Genomic DNA, 26735 nt, shown 5'->3' on the forward strand with positions numbered 1-26735 from the left:
ATTTAAAAATAATTAGCATAGTTATCGTGCTTTATAGCTTCAAAGCATTAGAAAAAACATGGAGGGTCACCACGCCACAATTAACCTTCTAAATGCAGGTATGTGCAAGACTCATCAAATCTACAGATATCCCAAGAACCACAGAGAAATTTGATGGCATCCAAGCAGGCAAAGGTACCTCTGAACAGTACCCAGCCTCTTCTGATGCAATCCAGTGCAACCACCTGCAGACACATTGCTGTGGGGTTGTAGGAGCATGATCCTACAGAGAGTAGTTATCCCCTTGACCCTGGCCCTCCCACCATGACATGCCATTCCCAAGGCTGGCTCCAGGCACCAGTGTTCCAAGCAGGTGCTTGGGGCAGCAGTTAAAAAGGGGCGGCAGTTCCTCCGGTCACGGCGGCTATTTAGGGGCAGCTTCTCTGTTCCGCCCGCCGCGGCGGCAAATCAGCGGCAGCTTCTTCCTTTTGCTGGCAGCAGTTTTTTTTCCCCACTGCTTGGGGCAGCAAAACTGTAGAGCCAGCCCTGCCCATTCCCTCAAGTTCAGGGAGTCCAAATTCCATGGATCTGGAGTGGAGACAGAAGTATACCACAGAGCTATTGCTCTCCCCTATTTATGACTCCTCGACTTTCATCCATGTTAGCAGCGAAGTGCATAAGGTCCAATTAAAATTATGGCTTTGTCTTAAACAAGACAGACAAATGGTTAAAAAGATCCAAACTAATTCCAACGAAAAGGATGACAGCAGGGATTTGCATGTGATGTTTGGTTCTTCCTAGTAAAAGTCAAAGCTTTTTTTTTTTTTTTTTTTTTAAAAGTAAAGTTTTTAAAAGCATTTTATTGATTGTTGTCCTATAAGGTCACTGATGTCTAATTCCTGCAGAATTGTATCTGATAAAAGGAGAAATGGAAACATTTATAAAAACATTTAGAAAAAACTAGGTGTGAAAAATATATACAATGTATTTAAAAACCTGAATAAAATATCTGGATTTATACATTCAGTTACTATGTTAAAGAGCTGGCTGTATACAGTAGAGTTTTTTTAATTATTTGTTAAAAAAATTAGCAGTTTTTTTACCTATGTTAAATAAAACTCTTCAATTTACAAAGATTACAATATGCTCATTACTGTTTCATCAGTCCACTTATAAATTAATTCACAAGGGTATATAACCACATGCCAAACTTCCAAGGCTGTGAATCTTCAAATTACTTTATACAAAACTATTGCTTTTCTAATATATTTTTAAGTGTACTTGTTACAGGGATACCTTATGAACATTATATTCATTTACAAATCTTCAACATATTACAGTATATATTACAACATGCAGCCCCTCCAAAAAAAAATGGAGTGAAAATATTACAAGCAGAAAGCTTTTCTAATATAAGTTTTTACCTCCTTTTTTGTGCTAACGTTTATTCAACCCTGCCGAGTGATCAGCTGTGTCTTAAAAGGATTAACATATTTATAATACATACAGTGTGCAAACCGTAACACCTAGTTACAGAAAAGATGTTTTGAAAATTATTTCCTGTTTACAAGTGCATCTTGGTCAGACAACATTAAATGGTTGTTGCTCCTGTGAAATTCTGAGGCTAGGCTGAAGATGCAAAATTTGGCCAGTGATGCTTGGAGTACACTCTTGACAGGTACTCTCAAAGGCAAAGGAGAACATGTGTTCAGCAGCACCAACGTGAGCTTCTGCTATTCCCTCTCTCACCATCATGTGCACAATGGGGTCTCCACATCAGCAGGTCAGGTCACAATTAGGAATGGGAAGGCAAAGTTGACAAAACATCATATTACTTTATAGTCCCTGCAAACCCTCCCTCGTTACCAGGCCTTCTCATTTTCTCCAGTCTGAACTGTATGACCAAGAGTTTAAGTCAATACTAGTGCTGCTCTCTCATATAATTTTCCCTTTCTGTATCTATAGTAATTAACATGTAACGAGGACTGAAGGTGATGGTATCCTGGAGTTCTGGCTCATACACTCTTTTCCCAACAAAAAAAACTCTCCCTGAAAAACCTTGAACGAAAGCAACAGCACATCTTGAAATCCTAGTTAAATTTATAGGCAAAACTGGAATTGAAATGAAATGATTAATAGAATGTTTCCCAGAGATCAACATCCTCATGTATTTTCAAAGTAAGCCAAGAATTCAGCATTATAATCCTTGCCCTGTGGGAGTGGAAGTTAAGACACAAACTGATAAAATTCAGATCTTAAGATACCCCTGCAAAAAAGTGTTCACACGCAACTGTGTAACTGAGTATTTTGTGTAGCCACAACTTACAGCATGAGTATTAAAAACATGTCTGTAAATGTATAAAAGTGCAAACTTCTCAACAAGATACTGTAATGCTACCATAATGGACAATAGGGGGAGCCAAATCCTACATCTCAGCTTGTGCTTAGCCTCCCCAGACACCAAATCAGTACATGCATGCGTGTGCTCCAGAGCACAGAAGGTTAGTTTATTTTGTGAATAAATAGGGCCAGGGAAGTAAGAGAAACGACACAAGAGAAGATATCAGAATCAGCTGGCGTGGGACTCCAGTGAAATACTGTGTGGAATTAGATAAGCTTGGAGAGAATTACAACACAGAAAATCAGATTGCGTGACTGACAATCAGGAACACAGAGGAGCGGTGTAGAGCACAGAGCTGCTTATACTTATGGAGAATATTTTTTAAAATAAGAACAAGCTGAAACAAGCTAAGATCTGATGGGCATGTACTCAGGGTGGCTAGCCTGTCCTGCTGGTCACACTGCCGGGGCTACGTTCTGATTTTACTGTTCTAACTCAATGGGAACTAGCCTGAGTAAGTCTTGAGCAGGGAATTACATCCCCAGCTAAAAGGGTAGACATACTGTAAGACTGGTCTGTTCTGGGAATGGAGGCTGGAGCCTTGGAGACCAAGGTTACTTTCCCACACTACAAAAGTTCACTGCATACTTCTTGATTGAAAACTGTTCCCGGCCCTCTGAACGCTGAAGCAACACTGGAAGGAAACAAAATCTGAGCTGCTTGAATAGATGAAACATCATCATCAGTGAAAAAGACCAACAGAAAACCATTCTGGATTTCCCCTCTCAGTCCCTGGAGAACACATTAGCTTTGTTAGCTGGGATAGAGGTACTTTAATCACTGCTTTCCAAATGATAGCATTTAAAAAAAAAATCGTGTGTGTGAAATAAGAAGCCATCATTTGGGAAGAGAAAGCCCAAGGAGTGAAGGTTTTAAAGGATTAACACAAAAGGTAATCTAATGTTATGAAAACCCTTCACTGAAACAGACATACAGATATAGATAGAGAGCCACAAGGAGAAAGATGAGAAGACCCAACAGAAGGATGCTCTGATATTACAAAAGTAGAGAGCTGTGCACTCTTAATTTAGCGGAATATCTTTTTACTTGGTCTACGTCTTCTCTGGAGCCTTATTGGGGAGAGAGCACTTTATACAGTGTGTGCTCATGGATTACATTTTAGGCCATATGAGGGGCTAGAGAGCTGCTATTTATCCCCACACATAGCAGCACCATCTGGTGCTAGCAATACAGCACTGCAACTTTCCCCTGAGGAGTGGGAAATCCCCAAATATTAGTAGTTTATTGCTGTTTGCTTGCAGGGCAACAGGTTTGTGGGTGGCTGGTGGTCAGCCTGGCCAGAGGAAGCTAAGGCGTTTTTAAATGATTAAAAAAATAAACAAGAAAAAAAAAAAGTGTGTGTGTGTGTGTGGTTGAACAGGTGTGGGTGAGGAAACAGCACATAATGATAAAAGGGGCGCAGCAGCTAAAGACAAAGGGAGATGAAGTCAAAAGTATGTGGCGCTGCTCCCAGAGCTTACTGCTCAGGCCAGGATTCAGTTAGCTCTCTTACACTGTAAAATAAGGAAGAGGGAACTATCTAAAGATGTCACCTGCATTTTGTTATGGGAACTTTAGAAGTTCATTTACTTTTTAGGGGCTTTTAACTTAAAAGTATCCTGGATACACAGTGAGCTGCTGATTTTTTCCCCCCCTGCCCTTCCTCCCCACACTGATTTTACAAATCTGTGAGTCACAGCTCCCATGCTACAGCTATAGTGGGACAACAAGCACAAAACCAAGCCACCACTGTGGTCCCTTAGTGCAAATCCTGCAGCAAAGAAAAAACAGATCTCAGGGACTCTATACATTTGTTTCAAGTCCAAGCAAACGTCCCATCCGTTCCATGTTCTTGTCAATTGTGGCTTGACATGTGATTTCTTTGGCACACTCCATTGGAAACCAACCTCTCTCACCATCCCTCAATCGTTCACCTTCATGCCAACCTGCAAGGGAGAATGGGGAGGCAACAATACATGTGTAATATACTGTGTATGGCATGTTTATAGAGAGACTCCTGTACACACAGTCTGTCATTGTATCTGTAATATGGTTATGTTTTACAATGAGTCAAGCATAAGGTATCGACAAGCTACGTTGTTTGGAAACATTGTGCATGCAGATTAGGAATAATAAAAATAAAGCAGTAAAGATACAGTATATTTGAAAACCACACACCTTCTTTGGATCTCAGGAATATAAACAAACAAATCAGCCTGAGGTTTTCCATTTGTTTTTTACTCTTTGTGACAGTAAACAACTGGGTTAGAGCTAAGGGTTGCCTTTTACAATGTGCTGAGCACTCAAGTCCCACTGAAGCTACTGGGAGTTGACTGTACTCAGCATCTTTGCAGGACATGCTCAGCATTGTTATAACATTTTTATTGTGGTAGCAATAACCAGGTTGGGCCCCAGCATGACTGGCATTTACATAACAAATGACAGTCCCTGCCTCTCATGCTGCAAGATTACTCCTTAGAGAGTCACCATGTACTGAAGCACAGCACAAGATGTAAACACCTTGAATGTGTGCAGTATTCAGACAAAATCAACAAATACATTGATCACAAAGCAATGACGTCTCTTGAGAGAGAGATATTTAAAGAGGCCTCAACCTAGTTTCTTCTTTATGGGCACATGGCTCCGGGGGGGGGGGGGGGGGAAGGGAAATTATACCCACATTGCTGCACCTGAAATTAAATTATCTATGCAAATCCTCTGAGTTGGATGGAAATTTACTTGAATATGGCCACAATGCCTGCATAAAGAGTGGCTATCCTTCAAGAACCTGGGCCTAAACCTATGGCTTTCTGTGGTGTTTCTTCTAGGCTGACACCCCATTTCATTGTGAAGCTGATACTAGACTAGGACTGTTTCCCAGCTTGACTAATCTATCTTGGTGGTAGCTAACTGGAAAAATGTTTACTCACCGTCATTCACTTTTTGATAAACCAGAACCACATCGGCAACCTGAAGAGATAGTTCATCTGACTGCTTTGCAGTATAAGTTCTGACAATCTCTACCTGTGTCAATGCTGAGGAAGAAAATGATATACTGACCCACATGATGTGTATAAGCAACTGATTACCTTTATATTTAAGCAACATACTCAAAAGTCATTTTAACATCCCATTTTAGAATGTGCCAAAACAAAACAACGCAAGTAATCTCAGTAATGGAGCACATTAAATATGTTGGCTTCCCAATGGGGAACTACACACAAACATGAATTTCGGTCAGACATAAAATCAGCTTCCATCATCAACCTAGTCACTAACAGGCTGATACAACTGGCCAAAGCAGTTTTAGTGAATGCAAGTAAAATAACTCCGTGTACCACAAAAAACTTGAAAAAACTTCCTCAGAAAAGGTCTTGATAAACAGCATCCACAGAAGATCAACAAATATGTGTTATGCTAGACCAAAAGGAACATCGCAAAGGAAATCTGGATAAATTTGTTTTTTTGGAAGGAAACATTTACTCTTACAGTCTACACTTATTCAAGCTACCCACTGAGGGGCAGTATATTTCTATTTTCACGTTAAGTTTCTGAAAAGTCTTCCTGTCTCTTACTTACTTGTCCTGTCTGCATTCTGTCTGTCACTGTTCTGTCCAAGTGCAGTAATCCAGCGCGCGCTTTCACTCCTGCAAACAATAGAGACAAAGTCAGTTTCCAAGACACCTGACCCTTAGAATGCTAGAGATAGATTTAAACCTAGGGTTCTGAAAAAGGTGCTTTCCTTCTTTCTCCTGGGAAGAAGCCATATTACTTTTTTTTTTTTTAAATTAAAGTCAAGAGCTTTCTTAAACATAGCAAGATATATTTTCCTGTAAACACTTCATGATTCAAGTAAAGTGGAACATATTAAGTGACCAACAATAATGGATTGCTTAGCAGAGGTGGTATTCCAATAAAGGAGGAACAGAATAACATTCTACACATTTGGAACTGTCTTAAGAAAGTTGCCTAAAAAGTATGGTCTCTTGTGCATATTTTCATTGTTTTACTTAAGCTTCATTAAAATAAGCTTTGTCCCAGTATCTGCAACTAGTGGCCTTAATATTAATTACTAGTCTAACACACACCACAGAACTTAAATAAAAATAACATTTTAAATGTGCATTTATAAGCAGCCTTCTCTACAAAAAATACGCAGCATATCTGGCAGATTTAATGGGCACAGCACACCATTCATATGTAACGTAAGCAGACAAAAAACTTCAGTTTCCCTGTAACTAACAATTGGCTGGATGTATATTTGGAAAGGAAAATAAGTCCCTTACAAAAATCAAATGGTGCTCTAAAAGGGCCAAGTTCTGTCATTGATGTGCTCACTTGGGCAGTCAGAGAGATGTGCCATAAAAGAATAATTTAAATGTAACCTTGGATAACTTGATAAGGTAAAAATTGTTTTCAGCTAGAATATCCCAATATTTCCGAAGAGATGGGCAGAGGAATAATTAGATTCTAAATATCACACAGTTCTCCCAAAGGAACAAATTGTTAACAGAACAATTTTTGAGGGGATTTTGTGTGTGTGGGGGGGGGGGGAGGGGTGAGATGGGGGTAAAAGAGGTAATGGAGATGAAGGAAAATTGTAAGAGATTATGTAAAAGATACCCAAATCAACAGCTGAGCCGTAATAATTAAATCCAAATGGACTTGGGTTTTGACAAATTAAGGTCTGAATTTGACGCATCATGCCTTGGTACAATACAAAAAGTGTGAGTATTTCAGTTAAACTAATTCTTTTGTCTTGTTGAAGGGATTCTCACACACTCAGATGGTTTAGGCAGCAGGAAAAATGCCACCCACCTGCCTCAATGGGTGGGGGAAGTTGATGGGGCCGGTGGTGAAAGGGGAGTCCCAGCAGTTAGCAAGGGAGACCCTTGCTGAGGGACACCAGGTAGCACCTCCTGCCAGGAGTCTCTGGCGGTCATTGTCCAGCTGTGGGGGAGGAGCTACCGGGGTGGGGGTGATGAGCGTCGTCTCTGGCAGTCATTGGGCCAGCATTCCCCAGCTCCCAGGATTTAACCCGGCACGGGGGCCATGTGGAGCCTCTTTTGGCTCTGTTCCAGCAGGCCACCCTACCCACCTGTCAGAATCCAGCCTGACAGAAGCTTTAGGTCTAGCTTCTAGGGGTCAGTAAGGAATTTTTTTCTCACATGGGCTAATTGGCAGAGGACCAGGAAAGTTTTTTTGACTTCTTCACAGCACCTCCTAGCCAGGAACATGCATGGAACCTAACTGAGGTAACTTGGGGGTTGAGTTGTTAATGTGTTGCAACTTGCGGCCAGTTACCAGTGTGGTAAAGAGAATAAAATGAACGGTTCCCAGAGGTAAGAGACCTGGGATTTTGGTGATGGGCCTCAGGCTCACAGATAAGGTGAGATCTTGTGGCACTTGCAGGCCAAGGTCCGCACCCTTCAGCGCCCTCTATTCTCCTCCTGTGGGTTGGGAAAGAGAAGATGCTAGGACTCAGAGAGAGCCAAGTCCAGGGGTGTATGCTGTGGAGAGCCTACCCAACTTACAGGTTATATGGTAAGGAGTCACGTAACTTCCACACTGGAACCAATTAAACATCTGTAGGGGGAGAGTAGGGGTGATGCAGGTAGTGCCCCTCTCTTGTGCTAAAGTTTAATAAAAGTTGCAGCCTGTTACTTCATTCCATGCATGTGTCTATCCTCATTTCACCACTGTGTCTGCCTCGATGAATTTCAGTAAAAGGTTAGACTGCTTTTAAAATCTGAAATCAACATTACTTTTAAAAAACAGTTACTGTACATGAAAAAGATGAAAAGCCTTTACATCCCATATTTCAGATGAACAAATATGTGCATGAAACTGGCAACATGCTCAGAGGTTTATCAACTAATACAATATTTCAGCATATCAAAAACTGTTTTCACTGGGATAAGAAATCAAGAGAACTGAAAAACAGAAGCTTTAGGGCGGTTTGAAAAGGTCACCAGAAAAGAGAATGTCATCTTGAAATCTCCCCTCGCTCCCCTCCAGTCTTTTGAAATGCTGCTGCTAAAAACATCTGACATTTTGACCATGTCACCTCCCTCTTTGAAACCCTTTCCCTGGCATCCCCTCAACCTCCTATGTCAAATTCGGAGTAGAGATGGTGATGAAACATAATCCTGGATGTGAACTTTGAGATGTTTGGAACCTAAGCCTTACAGTTGGTTCCCCTTTCTCTTGTGAGTAAAAATCCTTTATGCAAACCAAACTGTAGGGTTTAAAAATCCCAGACATGAACCAGAGCCCCAAGACTCTGTTCTGATTTGCGCTCCCATCTCCTTCAAAGCTTTGTACAACTCTGTCATTACCTGCATTTTGGCTATCATGTGCTCGAGATCCCCACCTTGCTGCCTATACACCTCCCAAACTTCTCATTTGAGCGCTTCCTTGTGCTGCCTAATCTATCATGCTATATTCTAGGCTTGGCTCTTCCCTCCAGATGTGCAAATTCCTCCTTAGAATACATTTGTTCCACAAGTCCTTTCTATTATACCCTCCTAACAGGATGCTGGCTTGACTCAAGTGGGGGTTATACAATAAAAGTCTAATGATATTGTGCTCTCTCTCATAAAGCATTGGTTACACTGCCTTGGGGGCATAGTGTTGTTTAGGTTACCTTACTTGAAGAAAACTATGATTAAATTAAGGACACAATGTGTAAGGCAACAAAGAGGATAAATGGAATAAGGAGTTGTACTTAGATTGACAAAATTAGGATTATTTAGTTTTGAGAGAAGATGCTTCAAGGGTGACATGATTTAGCTTAGGGTTATTACCTCCTGATTATTATTTAATCCTGATTACTGGTGGTTGCTGGGCACACCAGAATTAGGGGATAAAGGTTTAGTAGAGAGAGAGAGAGAGAGAGAGAGAGAGAGAGAGAGAACACATGTGTTGAAAGAATTTGAGGTATTAATTTACAGAGTGATAAGTAGTTGGAATGGACTTCCAACTTAATATACATGACCAAAAATTAGATATTACATGAATAGTATTTTAATATTGTACATTAAATTCAGCAAGTTAATGGGATATTAGTAGGGCTAGTTGAAAATTTTCTGACTAAACACTGGATTTTTGTCAAAATATTTAGTGAAAAATGTCACCTGAAAACCAAACAATTTCATTTAGGAAACGCTTCCATGGTGCCTTGTAGGAATTATTGTTTCTGTATCTCATGTTCTCATTATCCTCTATGGGCCAGGTTCCATGGCCAAACTCCACCTCTCATGATGCACCGTGGAAACTGAACTCCCATGAGGCACAACAACGGCTCGGCAAGAGGGGAGATGGGGCCTCAAGGGAGATGGAGACTGTCCCATAGAGAATAGGAGTTTGAGGCATCTGAACTATAACTCCTATGAGGCACTGTGGCAGCATTTCAGATCTAAGTTTTTGGTTTCCAGATGAAAGTTTGGGGGCTTGGTTTTGGGGCTTGGTTTTGGGGGGTTTTTGGCCAAAAAGTAGAAATTTTCCATGGCCACCTGCTCCCTGCCACCCCAGTTTTCCAACCAGCTTTAGATAGTTTTGTGATTAGAAAAATGCACTTGTTGGCTGGAAGAAAATTTTGAAGGATCCTTCTTTCCCCACATAGTCTTCAGGCCATTTTGCATGGGAATATTTTTATTGTCCTCTGGACTATAGAAAGTAAAAACACAATTTTAACATTTTAAAAAGTTATTGCATCAAATATACTCCTCCCTTTCCCACTGAACATTTCCATACATGAATGGCCCACAGCCCGCTTATCATCCTCCAAAGACAAGGTAATCAAGTGCTGATCACATATTGATGACTAAAACAAAAATGAGAGAAAGATCCACTAGCTTCAAGAACATTAGCACTCTGTCCAGGAATACTGTATCTTTGTTTCATCATTTGTAATTCTGTACTATAGGCCTGGTTCCCCGCTAACTTGTGTAGTCATTTACAGCTGTGCAGAGGAGTGTAAAACTCTACCATTCTGATTTGGTAGCATTTTACACCCACTTTGCACAGGTGTGAACAATAGAAGGTATAAGACAATGGAAAAAAAATAGGTCTTCTCTATCTCAGGCCATGTGTACACACTAAAGGTATGATTTAAAATCAGTTTAGTTAAATTGATGCAAAAACCTTTGTGGACACTCTTAAATCAGCGTAATTCTAGAGTATGCTGATACAGCTTAAATTAATTAGAAACAAGTTTATGCTAAACTGAAATACACCACTCTAAAATTAATAAAAAAAGAGTGTATTCAGTGTGCTTTGAACTGGTTTAATTTAAATCTGGTTTTAACAAAATGAAAAACATACTATTTACAGATTCTTATTTTCCATTTTTTATAACTATGTTGTAGACATTTTTAATAGGAAAACAATTATTTTCATGGCACCTATCATTCCTCTCAGGCAGCTCAGAGAAATAACAAATGGTAATTAACTGTGCTGTAATGTAAACGTTAGCTTCTTTCTAATCTCTCAGTTCATTGCACTGTACACAGAAAAGAACAAAACATGCAATGGTTGGTGCATATGCCATCTAAGCAAGAAAATGTTTCTAAACTTATTCCAACTATAAAAACAAAGAGCAAATATGATTTTGAACAATGTGCAAAAGCTGAAATGCACTCTCTTCTGGAACTTTCAAATAAGGTGTCAAGAGTCAGATTAGTCTTGTGTGGAAGCCAATATGGTGACCAGGTGAGTTGAAATAAAGACAAAAAAAAAATAGATGCCAGTGCCAGTAATGGTTTTTCCAATTCTAAGTGACAATTTAATTTAAATAATTGTAGTCGGTGGCAGGAGCCTTACAGCTATCCCAAGAAGAATGTGTAAGAGATAGACTTTAATAATGCTCATTAAAAAGCACATTAAGATTTTCTGATGAATGGCTCTTTATAGATATTGTTTCCCTTTTTTGACCCAAGTGGCTAGTCACAGTTTGGGGCCCTCCGGACGTTCCAGTTGGGAGGAGAAGTTGGTGATAGTCAGCTATGCCTTTGATGCAGTTTTGTTTATTTACAAAGAATGTGCAAAGTTCTGTATCTCTGAACACAGAAGGAATCAAATAGCAGAAAACAGCTTCTTTCTCTCACAGCACCAAGCACGCACTTTTCAGCTTTCTTAGGGGCCCTGCTTTCAGGCGGGCTCCCTCTATACTTCTGTCTCTTTTGCTTTCCGACACAGACCCATACCCAAAACAATACTCAGCAAAAGCACCTGGTCAGGTCACACACTATTTTTGTTTTAGGTGGAGGCTTATGCTTACAGTTGTTTTAACTGAAAGGTGAGTTCACACCTATCAATCTCAATGGGGTTTAACTTAACCCATAACAAGGTTTAATCCAGCTCATAACAGCAGCTCCCCCACCACCTCAGCTTCATCCATAGTTCCAATGTGGTCTAAAATGATGATACCCAACAACCAATCCCAAACAGAATGAAAAGAAATAATTTAACATATTAAAAAGGATACAACGTTAACTAGTTGCATCCGATGAAGTGAGCTGTAGCTCACGAAAGCTTATGCTCTAATAAATTTGTTAGTCTCTAAGGTGCCACAAGTACTCCTTTTCTATTTGCATATGTACAGTTTTTCTGTCAAGGTGTTTTCACATTACCAATCCCCAAACATTTTGTGTGCACCCAATTTTCTTTCCCTAGATTTCATTTAATAAGCAGCTGAAAAATGCCTATTGTTTCCAGGCAATTTGCTGGCTACGGCAGGCCCTGATCAGTTTGTTAGAACAGGGAATTAATCTCTTACAACTTTCCCAGCCTCAACTTCCCCAGCTACATTCTCAGATTCAGGGGGCAGTTAAAGTGCAGCTTGCAGAACTCCCTACACTCCTCCAATTTTCCACCTACCAGATTGGGGGGAGGAGCTCTGGACCTCTGCCTTATAGTGAGGTGGTGGGATAGGGGCTTTTGCCCAGTAGGGAGTGGGGTCTTGGGCTTCAGCAGGGGCAGGGCTGAAGCCATGAGGCCTGGCAGGCGCCTCATGCAGGGCTGAAGCCCCAAGCAAAATGGCCAGATAATCAAATTGTTTCTGAGAAATTAAGTGCATCCTCAAATTAACAACAAAGCATTACATTTAGAAATGCTGCGATCTCTACACCTATAAGCATCTCTAACCCATTCATTTTGGCCTGCTTAGTGCAGATATTTTCCTTCTTTGCTTTCTCTACTTTTAGCATCCAGTCTTAAAAGGGAGTATAGACAGCTATCAATTTCCTGTCTGGATTCTCTCTCCCAACAAACTTTGTGGGATTGGCATTTTTGTTTTTTACCTAGTGCCATATAACAAAGTAATTCCGTAATTGTCAAGAACATAAACTAGTAAAAAATAGTAAAGTTTTACTAAACGTCCCCTCCCCCAAATAACTAAAAAAAGCACACATTTTTTGCCACAAAGCATGTCATTCCAGAACATGTTTGACTCATCCTCTGATTACAGTAATGAGGTCTTTAAAGAATCATTAACGATCTAAAGCTTCTTTCAGGGTTATTCTAAACTTTGAAAGCAAATCTACGAGTAAAACTTTCCAAGCACGGATATGCCCAGAACATTGTGTGGTTAATGTTTTAATGTGTTCCCTCCAGTCTTTACAGTCCAGTGAGACAGATAAAATCTTTCACTTTTGTGGAGGGCAGCTTGGATGCTAATGGCATCTCAGAGATGGCCTCTCACAGGGATTTGTACCAGAGAGAACAAGACACTATTTGTTGCTGTTGTCTAAAGCAGAACACTCCCTGAAACAGCTCTAATAGAACAAGGACCACCTCTATCACTGCTTCCCCTAGACTATGCAAAGCTCTTTCAACACAGCAACTACTGTTTAACAGAATGCTGTATCTTCCAAGCGTTGTGGTAAATAATACTCTACAAATCAGTCACAAGAACAAAAATTACATTTTTTTGTTACATCTTAAATTAGGACTTAAATTGTGATTTTCTACAGCCCCTGATTCTACAGCCCCTGATTTCTACTATAGTCTGTGTCTAGACCTAATTTTATAAAATGCTAAGATGCTAAAATATTAACCAACAGTTAAGACTGATCTTCCCTCATTGGTGTAGTAGAATAGGTTCAGAAGGAATTAAGGATGCAGAGGAATTGTTTGTGCACCGTGGTCAGTATTAGTTATGAACTTCGGAACTCATTTTGAAAGGGGGTCTTTAATTGCTGGTTTTATAAAAGTTGCAATTAAATTTTCCGGGCTTTGCTGCTCACTTTTGGTTGCTTGATTATCCAACATGCACAGGCAAATATGAAGTTTCACAAACAGGTGTGCCTGCAATATTTATTAATGCAGATAGGGAGAGTATGAAAATGTGGCCCTTGACATTTAATTTGCCTTTGAAAAATTCTTTCCTTAGAGATTTTAAAACATGCATTAGTTATCTCAGAGACTGGAGCTATTAGTGCTCCAACCCATTTGGATGAATAGACATTCATGCTTTCAAATAAATGCATATTATTTACGCTTCCAGTTTACTGTATGCACTTATTCTCTGGATACATGTGAGGAATTATAACACTGCCACTTTATGCTATCCTTCATCAGAGAATATTTACAAATATTAAGCTGCACAAGGCAGGAAATATTATACCAGTTCTTCAGATGGGTAAACTTAAGCAAGAAGATGTTAAGTCAGCGGGCCAGGAATAGAATCCACGTCTCTGGAGTCCCAGTCCTCTGCGCCAATACTTAAACCAGTGTTGTCAAGTGGATGGGAATCAGAGTAGTTCACATTACCTCTCAGTTTGAAAAACAAACAAAAAGCAATAAAACTTAGTGTCTGGTCATGTGCTTTAGCCGCTTTATAAAGAGACCAGGTAGCTGAGCTAATTACCTCACCACCTTGTCTCTCTAATATCCTGTGACACAGCTATAATTACAGTCACTTTCTGTAATGCAACACCCCAGCTCTTTTATTAGTTTCCTTTAGAATATCTAACACAATTAGACCATGGTACTGGACATAACACTTAACATTTCTGGAAGCATTTTCGTGTATTTAAACTCAAAATTGTATTTCATGTGCTATGACAGATTGAAAATGGCCAAAATAAATTACATTTAGAGGAAAAACAACAAAAACAAACCCCTCCCAAATGGAGATTTAAGTTGCAGCTCAGACTGAATTGTTAAGGCCATCCTTCAAGGAACAAGAGACTTCACAAAAGAAGTCACTTCTTCCCACTATCAATACATGCACAAGAGGGTTAAAGTGAAGTGACAGGAGTAGAGGCCTGGCTTGGTGGGATACACAGTGAACCCTACACTTCCTCCTCATTCTCAGACACTTAGATCTAATATTTCTGACCTAAATCCCTTCCCTACAATGCTTATTTGTTTTCCTCTTCTTTCATTATTGAAAGAGCTTTGGTTATCCAAATTATTACTGCATGAGCTGTGAAAAGCCATGAACCGGCCTGGTGTAGAAGTATTAGCGTACAAACTTTTTTCTTTTTTAAATCTGTACAAAATCAAATTGTTAAAAATACCCAGTGTCACTAGGCTCATTCTTCAATTTAAAGAGACAGTGAAACAAATCAAGACACTATATTTTTGATTAGAACACTTAATCTACATTTTTGGCACCAGTGGACACCGGAGAATGCTTATGTTCCTAGCATGCAATAAGCCATAAGTGGTAGAACTGAGTATGGGGCTATAGTCCTTCCCCACAACATAACACTTGTATATGTATTTCTCTCCGCCCTGTACTTTAGAGAAGACAGGCTTTGGGAACATCCCTAATAGTTGTGTTCTGCTGCCAATGTAAACTGTCAACTGTTTTAGTGCTCCAGGTGTCTCCTTGCTTTGTCTACATGGTAGAGCCAGCTCTGCAAGATACAAACCTAATGGCTTAAAGGCAAATATCCTTGTAAATTTGATGCCTTTATAAGGTCTAAATCAAATCAAAATTATAACAAAGGACATAAATGGAGAAATATAGCAGGGATGGACAGATTCAACAGTGCACACCACTTAGAAACACAGTACATAGAAACCAGTAAATAATCAGCATAACGAAAGTTGATAATCATTTGCTTTGCCTCTTCTTAAAACACATTAGTCCTATCAATCTAATTAATCTTTTAAATGTTAACAGTCAGTAGTTGCAAATTATAACTCACAACTACTTCTTTTACTATCTGCAACACAGTTCCCAAATTAGACTGATTATATGGCGTTTTCCTCAAATTGTGTGAAGATAAACCAGTATGGCTGATTGACAATTAATATGATTGTGTCCTTCCCTGCAAGCTTCCCAAAGATTTTTGCTTTGAATTTTCTCACTGATATAAAGAATTATCCTAATAAAAAGACTGTCAATTTACTTTCTGATGTTGATTAAATCAACAGGCAGGCAGGAAAGGAGGCAGAAAAGTTAAAGAAAAAATGCGTTCATCAAATTGTCTCAAAGATTGGTTACTTGGATGGCTTATTACTGATTGCATTCACCATGACTCCCTTTGTTATGAGAGGAAACTTTCTATAAGGGTTTTCAATTATTACTAGGGGGGAAAAAAAAAAAATCACAAAATTAAATCTGAATAATTTACTGTATGTTGATCAAGCATGCTGATAATTCTTGAGACACATAAAGGTGGATGAGGTAATATTTTTTTATTGGACCAACTTCTGCTTGTGAAAGAGACAAGCCTTCGAGCTCCACAGAGCTCTTCTTCAGTGCTGTGTGTAGAGCTTGAAGACTTGTATCATTCACCAACAGAAGTCGGTCCAATAAAAGATATTCCCTCACCCACCTTGTTTCCGTCATATCCTGGAACCAACATGGCCACAACAACACTGCAAACTACCACTAATTCTTAGCATTCAGCAGACTTATCCCAGTTGAAAAACAGCCCAGATTCACTTTTCTACTTTGAAGAATATATTGTGTTATCATTTCTATTGTCCATGTCAGTTGCAAGCATTTGTGATTCATCTTGATGAATACACACAAAAGGGTTGTTTGGGTGGGTTTTTTGGTTTGCATATTCCTCTTGGAGAGAGTAGACCTAGACTGCCCTTGACTTCAATGGGCTTTGGATCAGGCCCCTAATGAAGGCACATTTGTGCCCAGTACTGCAACCTGCAAAGCTAATAACTGGTATGAATTGTATTAATTGTAACTTTCCAAAATGCATGTAAAACTACATGAAGTGCTTTTATATTTACAATTTTAATCAATTTTGTTATGTCACAACAAAAAATTAAAACATTCACAAGACAACAAAGCTTGATACTCATTTTAATTAAAGTATCAACTTTAATCAATGAGCACCCAAAACTGGGTTGAAAACTTCACTAGATACATGTACAAATGACTTTGTCTACCACTGTGTTACAGTGACAGGTGAAACAAGCATTTGTGAAATAGAGCAATCACTTAACAGCAATCATCAATAGTATATAATGCCTAGGATAGGAAATGAGAATAGAATATATTCCAACGAAAGATGATTTTAAGTAGAAAAATCATTCAAGGTGGAATTTGACCAGGATTAATACACTTACTGCTGCAAAAAGTGTGAGGGGCTTGGCTACACTTGCAAGTTAGAGTGCATTAAATCAGCCCCAGACACCCTAACTCCTGAGGTGTCCACACTGGCAGGCACGTAAAGCGCCTGGACTCTGCAGCTGGAGCGCTCCTAGTAATCTACCTCCACCAGAAGCATAAAGCTTGCTGTGCCCTGGTTGAAATGCCCAGGCATCAGTGTGAACAAGGTGTTGCATTACTGTGCTGTGATTGGCGTCTGGAAACGTCCCATAATCCCTTGAAGTCAAGTGGCCACTCTTGTCATTGTTTTGAACTTGGCTGAAGGCATGTGGATATCTCCTTTCAAAGCTCTGTTTCTGACAGCTGGCTGCTTATCTGCTCCAGGACAAGGCAAGCCATTACTGTGGAATGCTGCGGCTGTGAGTGCGAGAGAGAGATAGGCGGGGGGAGGGGGGTCTGCTGCTGTCTGAACTTACAAGACAGCATGCTGACGCACTCTTTGACCCCCAAAACACACTGTCTCTCCCGCCACATACACACATCACACTCCCCCCCCTCACCATTTGAAAAACATGCTGCAGCCACTTGCACACTGGGATAGCTACCACAATGCACTGTTCTTTGTGGCATTGCAAGAGCTGCTAATGTGGCCACGCCCATGCGTGTGTAAACACAAGGCAGCATTTTCCCTGCTGAGGTCTCTGAAGGCTGGTTTAACTCCCAGTGCTCTACAAATTAGCTGTTACCACTGTTACCAAGAAAGATCTTGGAGTCATTGTGGATAGTTCTTTTAAATCATCCATTCAATGTGCAGTGGCAGTCAAAAAAGCAAACAGAATGTTGGAAATCATCAAGAAAGGGCTAGATAATACAGAAAATATCATATTGCCTCTATATAAATCCATGGTACTCCCACACCTTGAATACTGCGTGCAAATGTGGTTGCCCTATCTCAAAAAAGATATATTGGAATTGGAAAAGGTTCAGAAAAGGGCAACAGAAATGATGAGGTGTATAGACAGAACAGCTTCCGTATAAGGAGAGATTACTAAGGCTGGGACTTTTCAGCTTCGAAAAGAGACGACTAAGGGGGATATGATAGAGGTCTATAAAATCATGACTGGTGTGGAGAAAGTAAATTAGGAAGTGTTATTTACTCCTTTTCATAACAAAGAACTAAGGGTCACCAAATGAAATTAATAGGTAGCAGGTTTAACACACACACACAAGAAAGTATTTTTTCACGCAACACACTGTCAGCCTCTGGAACTCCTTGCCAGAGGGTGATGTGAAGGCCAGTGCTATAATGGGGTTCAAAAGGGAACTAGATAGATTCATGGAAGATAGATCCACCAATGACTATTAGCCAGGATGGACAGGAATTGTGTCCCTAGCCTCTGTTTGTTTGCCTCTGTTTGCCAGAGGCTGGGATTGAGTGCCAGGGCATGGATCACTTGATGATAAACTGTTCATTACATTGGGGCACCTGCCATTGGCCACTGTCAGAGGACAGGATACTGGGCTTGATGGACCTTTGGTCTGATCCAGTATGGCCATTCTTATGTTCTTATCTGCAAGTGTAGCCAAGCCCTAGGAGATTTTTAATGACCACAAGTGGCCAGAGCAGATACTGTAGACAGACAGATGGATATCACAACTGAGTATGTATGACCTTTGAGATTTCTCTCCCCCTGAACACAATCTGAACAAAAACAGAAAATCTGGATTTTCCCTATTGTATTGTTTGTTGAAAAGCATCTGTTTACATTTCTCACTGAAGAAGTCACAAGTAATTAGCCAATAAATTAAGTCAAATAAATATTTGCGGTTTGCAATGGATTGCTGGGTGAATTCTGTAAGTGCTCAAACATTCGGTTCAAATCCTCAGCTGTGTAAGTCAGCATGGCTACATAGGTTTCAATGGAGTTACACTGACTTACATAAGCTAAGGATCTGGCCCTCTGACTGGAAACTCCCTTGTGTCTGGGAAATACCAGATGAGTTTTCCATTTATAAATGCCCTACTCCAGTGTTTCTCAACAGCTGGTCCCCAAGATCTCCCTGACACAGTTTAGAAAGGCAACAAACCTGTCCCTAGTATCAAAAAGGTTGAGAAACACTTCCAGTCAGAACCTCCTGGCAGGAAAAGCACAATACAAAGACCTGCATAAGCCCCTGAGTGATTTTTTTCCATTTTAGAAGCAAGCACAGTTGCTGCCAAACTCTTAGAAAATCTCATGTAATTGTTTTAGACCTTGAGGCATGATAACCAGTGCATTTCTGGAGTTACTGCACACCTTGGCTTCCCATCTCACTCCTTAAACCACCCAAGACAAACAGGCTATGTCTACACTGTGATTGGGAGCAAGCCTCCCAGCTAGAGTAGACAGATTCATCTAGCTCAACCCCCCCCCCCAACTGCAACATCCACATGGCTATTTTTAGTGTGCTAGCTTGAGCCCCGCTAGCACGAGTCTGTCTACCCGGACTGGCTCACATGCAGCTGCAGTGCAGACATACCCACCCCTCCACCACAAGATATACTGCTTGGCATATTTTTTGCTGCTTATAAAAAACACAAAACTGCAAAGTCATATTTAACTATTCAGTGGGGGCTCTTGACATGGGTATGAAATTACTGACATCAAATCAGAATGCTTCAGTTGTAGCCAGGTTCTATTTCAGAACATACTAGTTTCAAATGCAAATCAGTTTTGATCATGTCATTTTTTCCTCCTCTTCTAACTCAATTCCTACTCTCTTACTGCATCAGAGCCTGAAGCAACTTCTGCTAGTAAGGGTATTGAGTAGCGGTCTTCATAACTAGAGCTATGCCATTGTTTCAGTGACTGGAGAGTTGATAATCTTCATGGCACAGACATTCTGATTTCTTGGCACGAAGATCTAATAAAAACACTGTGGTACCTCATAACAAATGCTCCAGATTTTTCAGTACCCAGGATTCTACCTCGTTCACTCAATATCCCTTGTCCCCCAGTACACAAGACCAATGAAGGAGGAGTTAAGAGCAAGTAACCACTGCATCACTGATGGTGGTACATCCCTGCAGTGGTGGATTAGCCACCGGGCCAATGGGGCTGGTGCCAATTGGGGCACCCCTGCACCCCAACCTGCTCCGCCCTCCCAGCACTCCTGCCGGGGAGTGGGATTGGAGCCCGGGGGCTTGCCCTGCTCCACCTGGCACTCCTGCCAGGGCATAGGGTCAGGGTATGGGGGTTTGCCCTGGCACTCCTGCCAGGGCACAGGGTCAGAGGCTTGCCCTGCCCCACCTGGTACTCCTGCCAGGGCACGGGGTCAGGGGGCGAGCGATTGCCCTGCTTTGCCCACCCAGCATTCCTGCCAGGGAGCAGGGGAAGCCCCCCTGCCCCAACCCGAACGAGGGGACTACAGGCAGAAGGGGCACCCACTTGCTCTGGCCAAGGGCCCCACAAACCCCTAATCCGCCTCTGCATCCCTGATTCTTAGGACTGAATGTATTTTCCCAGTTCTAGGTAAAGTTTTAGTCTGGGCTGGAAATCCGCTACAAAAAAATTACTATTATTTATCCTATATTTATTCTCCTCTTAAAAATTATACCCATGGACTACAGGCTTTTAAAAAAGCTCTATTTAGTCTGAATTTATGGCCCGTGAACTAACACAGCTCCTTCTTGAACCAACTCATGTGAGACATCAGAACACCTACATGAACTATTGGGGGGGCTCAGCCTTGGGTTCAAGAACTTAGCGCACCTCTAACATATTTCAGAATCAAAACAAATACAATCACATGCATTATTAAGGCTGTTTACCAACTGAAGTATAACCAACGAATAAATATCCACAAAGAAGAGTTTGTTTACACAGACTCAGTGCAATGTAACCAACTGTGTGCTGTATGGTTAGTCATAAAATGCAAGGATATATAATTATTCAATCCTTTCATGATAGGATTATATGAGACAAAGGCTGCCTAGTTTGGATTTATTGTTTTTAAAAAGAGTCTCTCTATAAAAATAAGTTAATGATAGCAGATTAACCTATAGCAAACAGGAGTGGAAGTTTCTGACAGTGCAAAAAAAATATTTCATATACATAGGTATGTTTTACAGAACGTATAAGAAAATGGCTTTAAGTGGTGTAATTCACCCACATCTCACTATGAAAATTGACTCCTAACAGCTGGGTTTAGCACCTTGGACTGTGCTCTTGAAGCAATTTCCCCCCCGAAGTCCATAATGTAACTCACTCTCATCCACTGTGATAATTAAACACCACCATTTCCACCTAGCTGTTATATGGCAGTTTTCATCCACATAAAAGTAGACACATCTCAAAGTGTCTTACGAAGGTGGGAAAGGGTTATCTGCTCTTCACAGATGGGAAACTCTGACACAAAGGGGCGACTGACCCAAGATCACATTACAAAGTCAGTAGCAGAGCAAACAAAACTCAGGTCTCGTGACTGCCAGTTTTGGGTTCTATCCTGTGGACCATGGTGCTTCCATGAATCTATGGCCACACTAAGGATTTTGGAGAAGGCCAGCAAGATGGTTCTTTGGGTCTCCTCTAACTCAAACTTAACTGTCTCATTTCTTATAGTAGAGTAATGATTTATGAGCAGCCACTGCCCTTCTCTGCTGCAGGATAAATGGAGCCCAGCTTCATCTATATATCTGCCAACACATAACCATTTTTCAAGGGATAAATCTGAAAATGTAACTGATTTGAAGGCTCCTAGGCCCTGCCCCCATCAGCCAGAAGGCTGTGCATAAATTCTAGTGAATTCTGCTTTCATCTCCAACCCAATTTTTAATCCAGAATAGGCAGTAATATCCATATTAACATAAGTGCTCAAAATACCCATCACATATCTTTCCCCAAAGCATGGAGATCGATGTCTGCCAATGAAGTATAATTTTATTTATGCTCCTTTATTGAATACACTAACTTCTCCATTTTTGTGTCATTTGACACTTTTCTTCTTCTCCCTTTCACCTCACTCACTCCATCTACCTCCATATTTTATTTTTTCCTTTTTAATATTCCCTTTTCTCTAATTTAATTTTTTCATACTCATCCACCTTCCATTTTTAAACTGTCCAGGAAAACCTGAAGATCTGTGACAAAACAGCATTCATGAACAACATTCAGATTGTGCCTAGATTTTACCTAAAGGCTTGTATACATTTAGTTCACAGCAGGCTGGGCGACTCAACCCCATACTAGCTTACCTCATACTAACTTTCTGCGTGGAGCTTACTTTAATTTTCTCCCACTGCAAAGTGGGGTTGATCAAAGCACACTAACAAATTATTAGTGCACATTTGCAGGGTTCACATGGACAGTTAGTGCATGGCAGGCTAGTGCAGAGTAGATTCACACCTAAGCTTGTGGCAAAAAAATGTTCACGTAGACAAGCCCTTAGATCAGTGGTTCTCAAACTTTTGTACTGGTGACCCCTTTCACACAGAAAGCCTCTCAGTAAGACGCCCCTTATTAATTAAACTTTTAAAAATATTTAACACTATTATAATTTAACACTATTATAAATTATAGAGGCGAAGCAGGGGCTTGGAGGTGGAGGCTGAGAGCTCACAACCCCCATGTAATAACCTCACGACCTCTGAGGGGTCACAAGCTCCAGTTTGAGACCCCCTGCCTTAGATAGATGAAATATTTAACAGCTAACATTTGTATCCTCAGAACGACTTTACTGCTAAGATATGCAAGTCTTTTTTCATTTGCTAAAGTCACTGACTGACAGAGGCCAACTCACCACAGTTTACATCAGCAACAGTGTGGTGGGTTTGAGGTATGCTAGGTTAAAATTAATTTCACTGTTAGATCCTGTTTTGTGGCCAGAGAGGTTTGGCAAAAATCGCTTACAACTTTTGAACAATGAGTTTGACATAAAGTAACCTCCTACACTTAACTGCTGGTCTATCATCACTAGAAGAATGCATGACCCATGGGTTAAAACATAACGGTATTTTTTGTTTCAATATGCATTTGACTCTTTCATGCTTCTGAAAGAAGAGAGTGAGGTAGTGAAGTATTTCATTTATCCAGAGGCAGACATAGAACTATTACCTCTCATTAGGGTTTTCCCTTAATGTTCAAACTTTAGCCCTCCCCTAAGAGCAGGAGTAACAAACCACTTTGTCCTCAATTGCTCTTGAGGAAGTCTGATCGATGTGGTCACCTGGAGAAATGACAACTGTTCAGACTGATAAGATCAGGTAAATCGGGGTTGTGATCTTGAGGAAGAGGCAGTAAAAATTAGTTTTAAGAGGCCAAACACCCTGCATAAAATTATTTGCATATACAATAGCCACCATCACCTAGCCAGATTTAGTTAATCTCTGTTGAACATATACACGTTGGTACCTTTAAAAAGGACTTAAGGCTGCAGTCAGTGGAAAATTATCTGGGTAAGGCTGATGTTGAAAGTTGCAGAAGTGGAAATAAGGAACACTTTTCATTTTGAACGCTCATGAAAACTTTTTGTGAGTGATTATTTCACCTGAGCCTTTGGTGACAATTCTGAAAGATTCTGCTTTGGTAAAGCTGCCAGAGGCAATGATTTATATACATAGGTCCTTGCACCCTCTACAATTCCTTGTTCATTGAATTGAACATGGAATTTGGCATTTTGCCAACTTGTCGCAGATTTTCATGTTCTGGCCATGGAATCTGCCCTTTGGATGCAGCCAGGCACTGCTGGTATTTTGTTCTTTCTGCCCTGCTGGGATTTAGCTGCAGCTTCCTCTTTCTGTGCTGCTCTAGCCACAAGGGGAAGTCTCACTAGCCACACATTCTCCTGTCCTGTTGCCCACAGAAGGAGTCAGAAAGCAGGACAACAGCTCTCCTGGCTTGTCAGGACTGCCCTTGCCTATTTTTAAAAGTGTGTGCTCTGGTGCAGGTGACAGTCTTGGGCTGAGCTGTAGGTACTGAGCAGAACTCAGCAGTCATCCTATACTCTCGTAATTGAGCTCCACAGAACCTAACAGCCAGCAATTAATTATGCTAGTGCAAAACTGCAGATAGCTACGTATTACCATTATCTCAAGTATGGAGAAGTTTGCATCTAAGTTCCTTATACTGATGCAGGTTTCAGAGTAGCAGCCGTGTTAGTCCATATCCGCAAAAAGAAAAGGAGGACTTGTGGCACCTTAGAGACTAACAAATTTATTTGAGCATAAGCTTTCGTGAGCTACAGCTCATTTCATCGGATGCTGATACTGATGCAGAAATTGTCTCTAATGCACTCCACAGAGTTTTGTAGTGTACAGATGTCACATAATATCCCAGGCTAACATTTCATATTGCTCTTTAAGTATGGGCTGTATCTTGACATGGGTTGACATTATATAATTTGCATACACATTCAGAGAACAGGAGCATCCATATAGTTTCTTTGTCTTGTTCTAGTTTACCATGGCTCCAGTCAAGTTACTGATCTGACTAGTGAGACATAATTATATGAGCTTAATCAGCTCAAAGAACAGATGTTCTGATTGGAAAAAGATAAAAAAACCCTACTTGTACAGAACCTCGAGTGGAATTCATTTGATACTCGAGAGAAATTCGCGAATTTCCCCAGGAGGCAAATTCAAGTGCCACTATAACTGCTCCCTTAACTGTTATGGGTAGAATTTTGCATATTCTTTGTTTCTATGCCATTTTGGTCCAACAAATTATAAAATTATAATAAATAGTGAATCCAACACTTAAAAACCACAAGCAAATCACATACTGTACATACTTTTAAAATATTATATGAGCTAACAATATGCAGCATACTTCTACTGTAAGATGAACAGGTTAAGTTATTATATTTGACCAATACATTGTCTAGCAGAGTGGGTCTGGAATTGAAAATGCTGTTTCATTGAAACCAATATTTTTGTTGGGAATGGGTCAGTTTAATCAGAGTCAGAGAGCAATAGCTGCATCCTATGATAGTCGATAGCCCAACAGTTAGGGCACTCACCTGGGATGTGGGAAAAGCAGGTTCAAGTTCCTGCTCTGCCTGATTCAGACTACTGGCTATTCTGGTGTGGGTCTCTCAGTCTCTTCACAAAAAAACCTCAATGCAGAATGGGGAATTTTTTGAAATCACATTTTTTTCCACAGGATGGTAAAACAGCTTCTGGCCCAGCCCCACTATCCAGTGCAGTTAGTGTAATGGTTTACACTGTCCTGAGAGATATCTGGATTTGGCAGCAGTTCCATTTTGTTTTGTTACTTTGACCACTACAGTTTAGGCCTCTTATCAAGATGTCGTATGGGGACTCTGCTAAGTTTTTTGAACTTGCTGAACAAAACAGAGTAGAATTGAAGATGCTCCAGCACCTTAGATAAAAGAAAAATGCCTCAAATGGGAGGAGAGGGAAGGAGAGTTGGAGAAGTTTTTAGTTATCTACTTACTGAGTCTCAGTCCCTAGTAGCATCTCCACCTTTTCTCCTGCATGGTTGCTAAGGACAGTTAATCTGAAGAGGTGACTTGTAGAGCTCTGCCGCGAGTACAGCATAGTGGAACTGTTCTTTACAGGTGAGGAATTCAGCTCCTCACTGTCACATTGTTCAACCAACAGCTGGTCCCTCAAGGAGTAATCTGTGACATTGTAGCTCTCCTCACTGCAAAACAAGGAAAAAAAACTTAACACTTTTGTTCAGAGTAAACAATTCTCCACTACACGTGTCCAGAAGCAAATTCAGGAGTAGCACGCATTTCCAATGCTTTTCTACGGCACATAATTATTCTGACACTTTCAGCCCTTTAGCAAAAAATTTTTTCTCAAAAATTTACAAAGCATCTGCTTATCAAAGATGCAAAAGAAATTAATCTTTGCGCTTTAAGGCATTTCAGTCAGCAGCAGAGTTTACATGGCTTTGACACTCCTTGGGTGATGTAAGTTTACCTTACTCCATAGCAAATGGAGAATAATGTCTTCTTGTTTATTTTCTGTAACTCCTAAGCAATACCTGACATCCAAAAGCACCTCTGTTTTAGAATATATTTTACTAGAATGTTGCACACTTTGTTGCTTCTGTAGGCTGAGCACACTACACACACCAGGGGCTCTTTGCCCCCCCCCCCGTATGCCACCCTACCATCTACTTCTATTTCAGGGACTCCTTGCCTTGCAACCTCCACCCTCATGCCAGGGACCCTGTGCACCTCCCCTTCGCCCACACCAGGGACTCTCTTTTCCCCCCATAGCCCCGTCGCCCATATAATTGTCCCTCACGCTTCCCCCAATTGCAGATTTCTGGATGATCCTTCATACCCCTCTTTCCCTCCACAGCAGGGTCCCCCATTGTTCCACCACCACAGGTTCTGTATTCTGCCCCCCATTCCCATCTTCTTTCCCCTGCCTACTCAGTATGCACCCCAGGCCCCCCACAGCAGGGCTCTCCATTCTCTCCCTCTGCCAGAGGTTTTGTTTCTTTTTATCCCCCCATTTCTCCCTCAACCATGCCGGGGCTCTCTGAGAATCCCCATTCCCTTCTTCCCCCATCGTTCTTTCCCCACCCCACTTTCCGGCTCGGAGAGAAGTCATTCAGAGTGTCAATATTTTTTTAACTGTATTAGGAGGCTGAGTAAAGCTAAGCTGAGCTAGAGGGTATTACGCTGGAAGATGTTAATTGTTGCCATCTTTGATCTACAGACAAATACAAAGGTGGCTGAAGTGCTGTGTGCGCTAACCAGATGCCCGGGGCACTGTGTACCCCCATTACTCTCATTTGGTTCCCCCCCCCTTTTTTTTTAAATATATTTTCACTAAAATAGGGTTCTACCCAATGATTCCTAGGACAG

At 40.8% G+C, this 26735-nt stretch overlaps 1 protein-coding gene across 1 annotated transcript in view; it reads right to left on the reverse strand.

Annotated features, from left to right (window-relative positions):
• Positions 1-819: 819 nt before the first annotated feature.
• The window catches only part of ARHGEF26 (Rho guanine nucleotide exchange factor 26), a 121160-nt gene continuing 95244 nt past the window's right edge, over positions 820-26735 (reverse strand). Inside the window, 4 exon segments of the mRNA XM_043492293.1 lie at positions 820-4326; positions 5311-5415; positions 5960-6027; positions 25343-25552. Coding sequence (XP_043348228.1) covers positions 4184-4326; positions 5311-5415; positions 5960-6027; positions 25343-25552 — 526 coding nt within the window. The 3' untranslated portion in view covers positions 820-4183.

Source organism: Dermochelys coriacea, chromosome 9 (assembly GCF_009764565.3).
Source record: "Dermochelys coriacea isolate rDerCor1 chromosome 9, rDerCor1.pri.v4, whole genome shotgun sequence".
Classification (NCBI taxonomy): Eukaryota; Metazoa; Chordata; order Testudines; family Dermochelyidae; genus Dermochelys; species Dermochelys coriacea.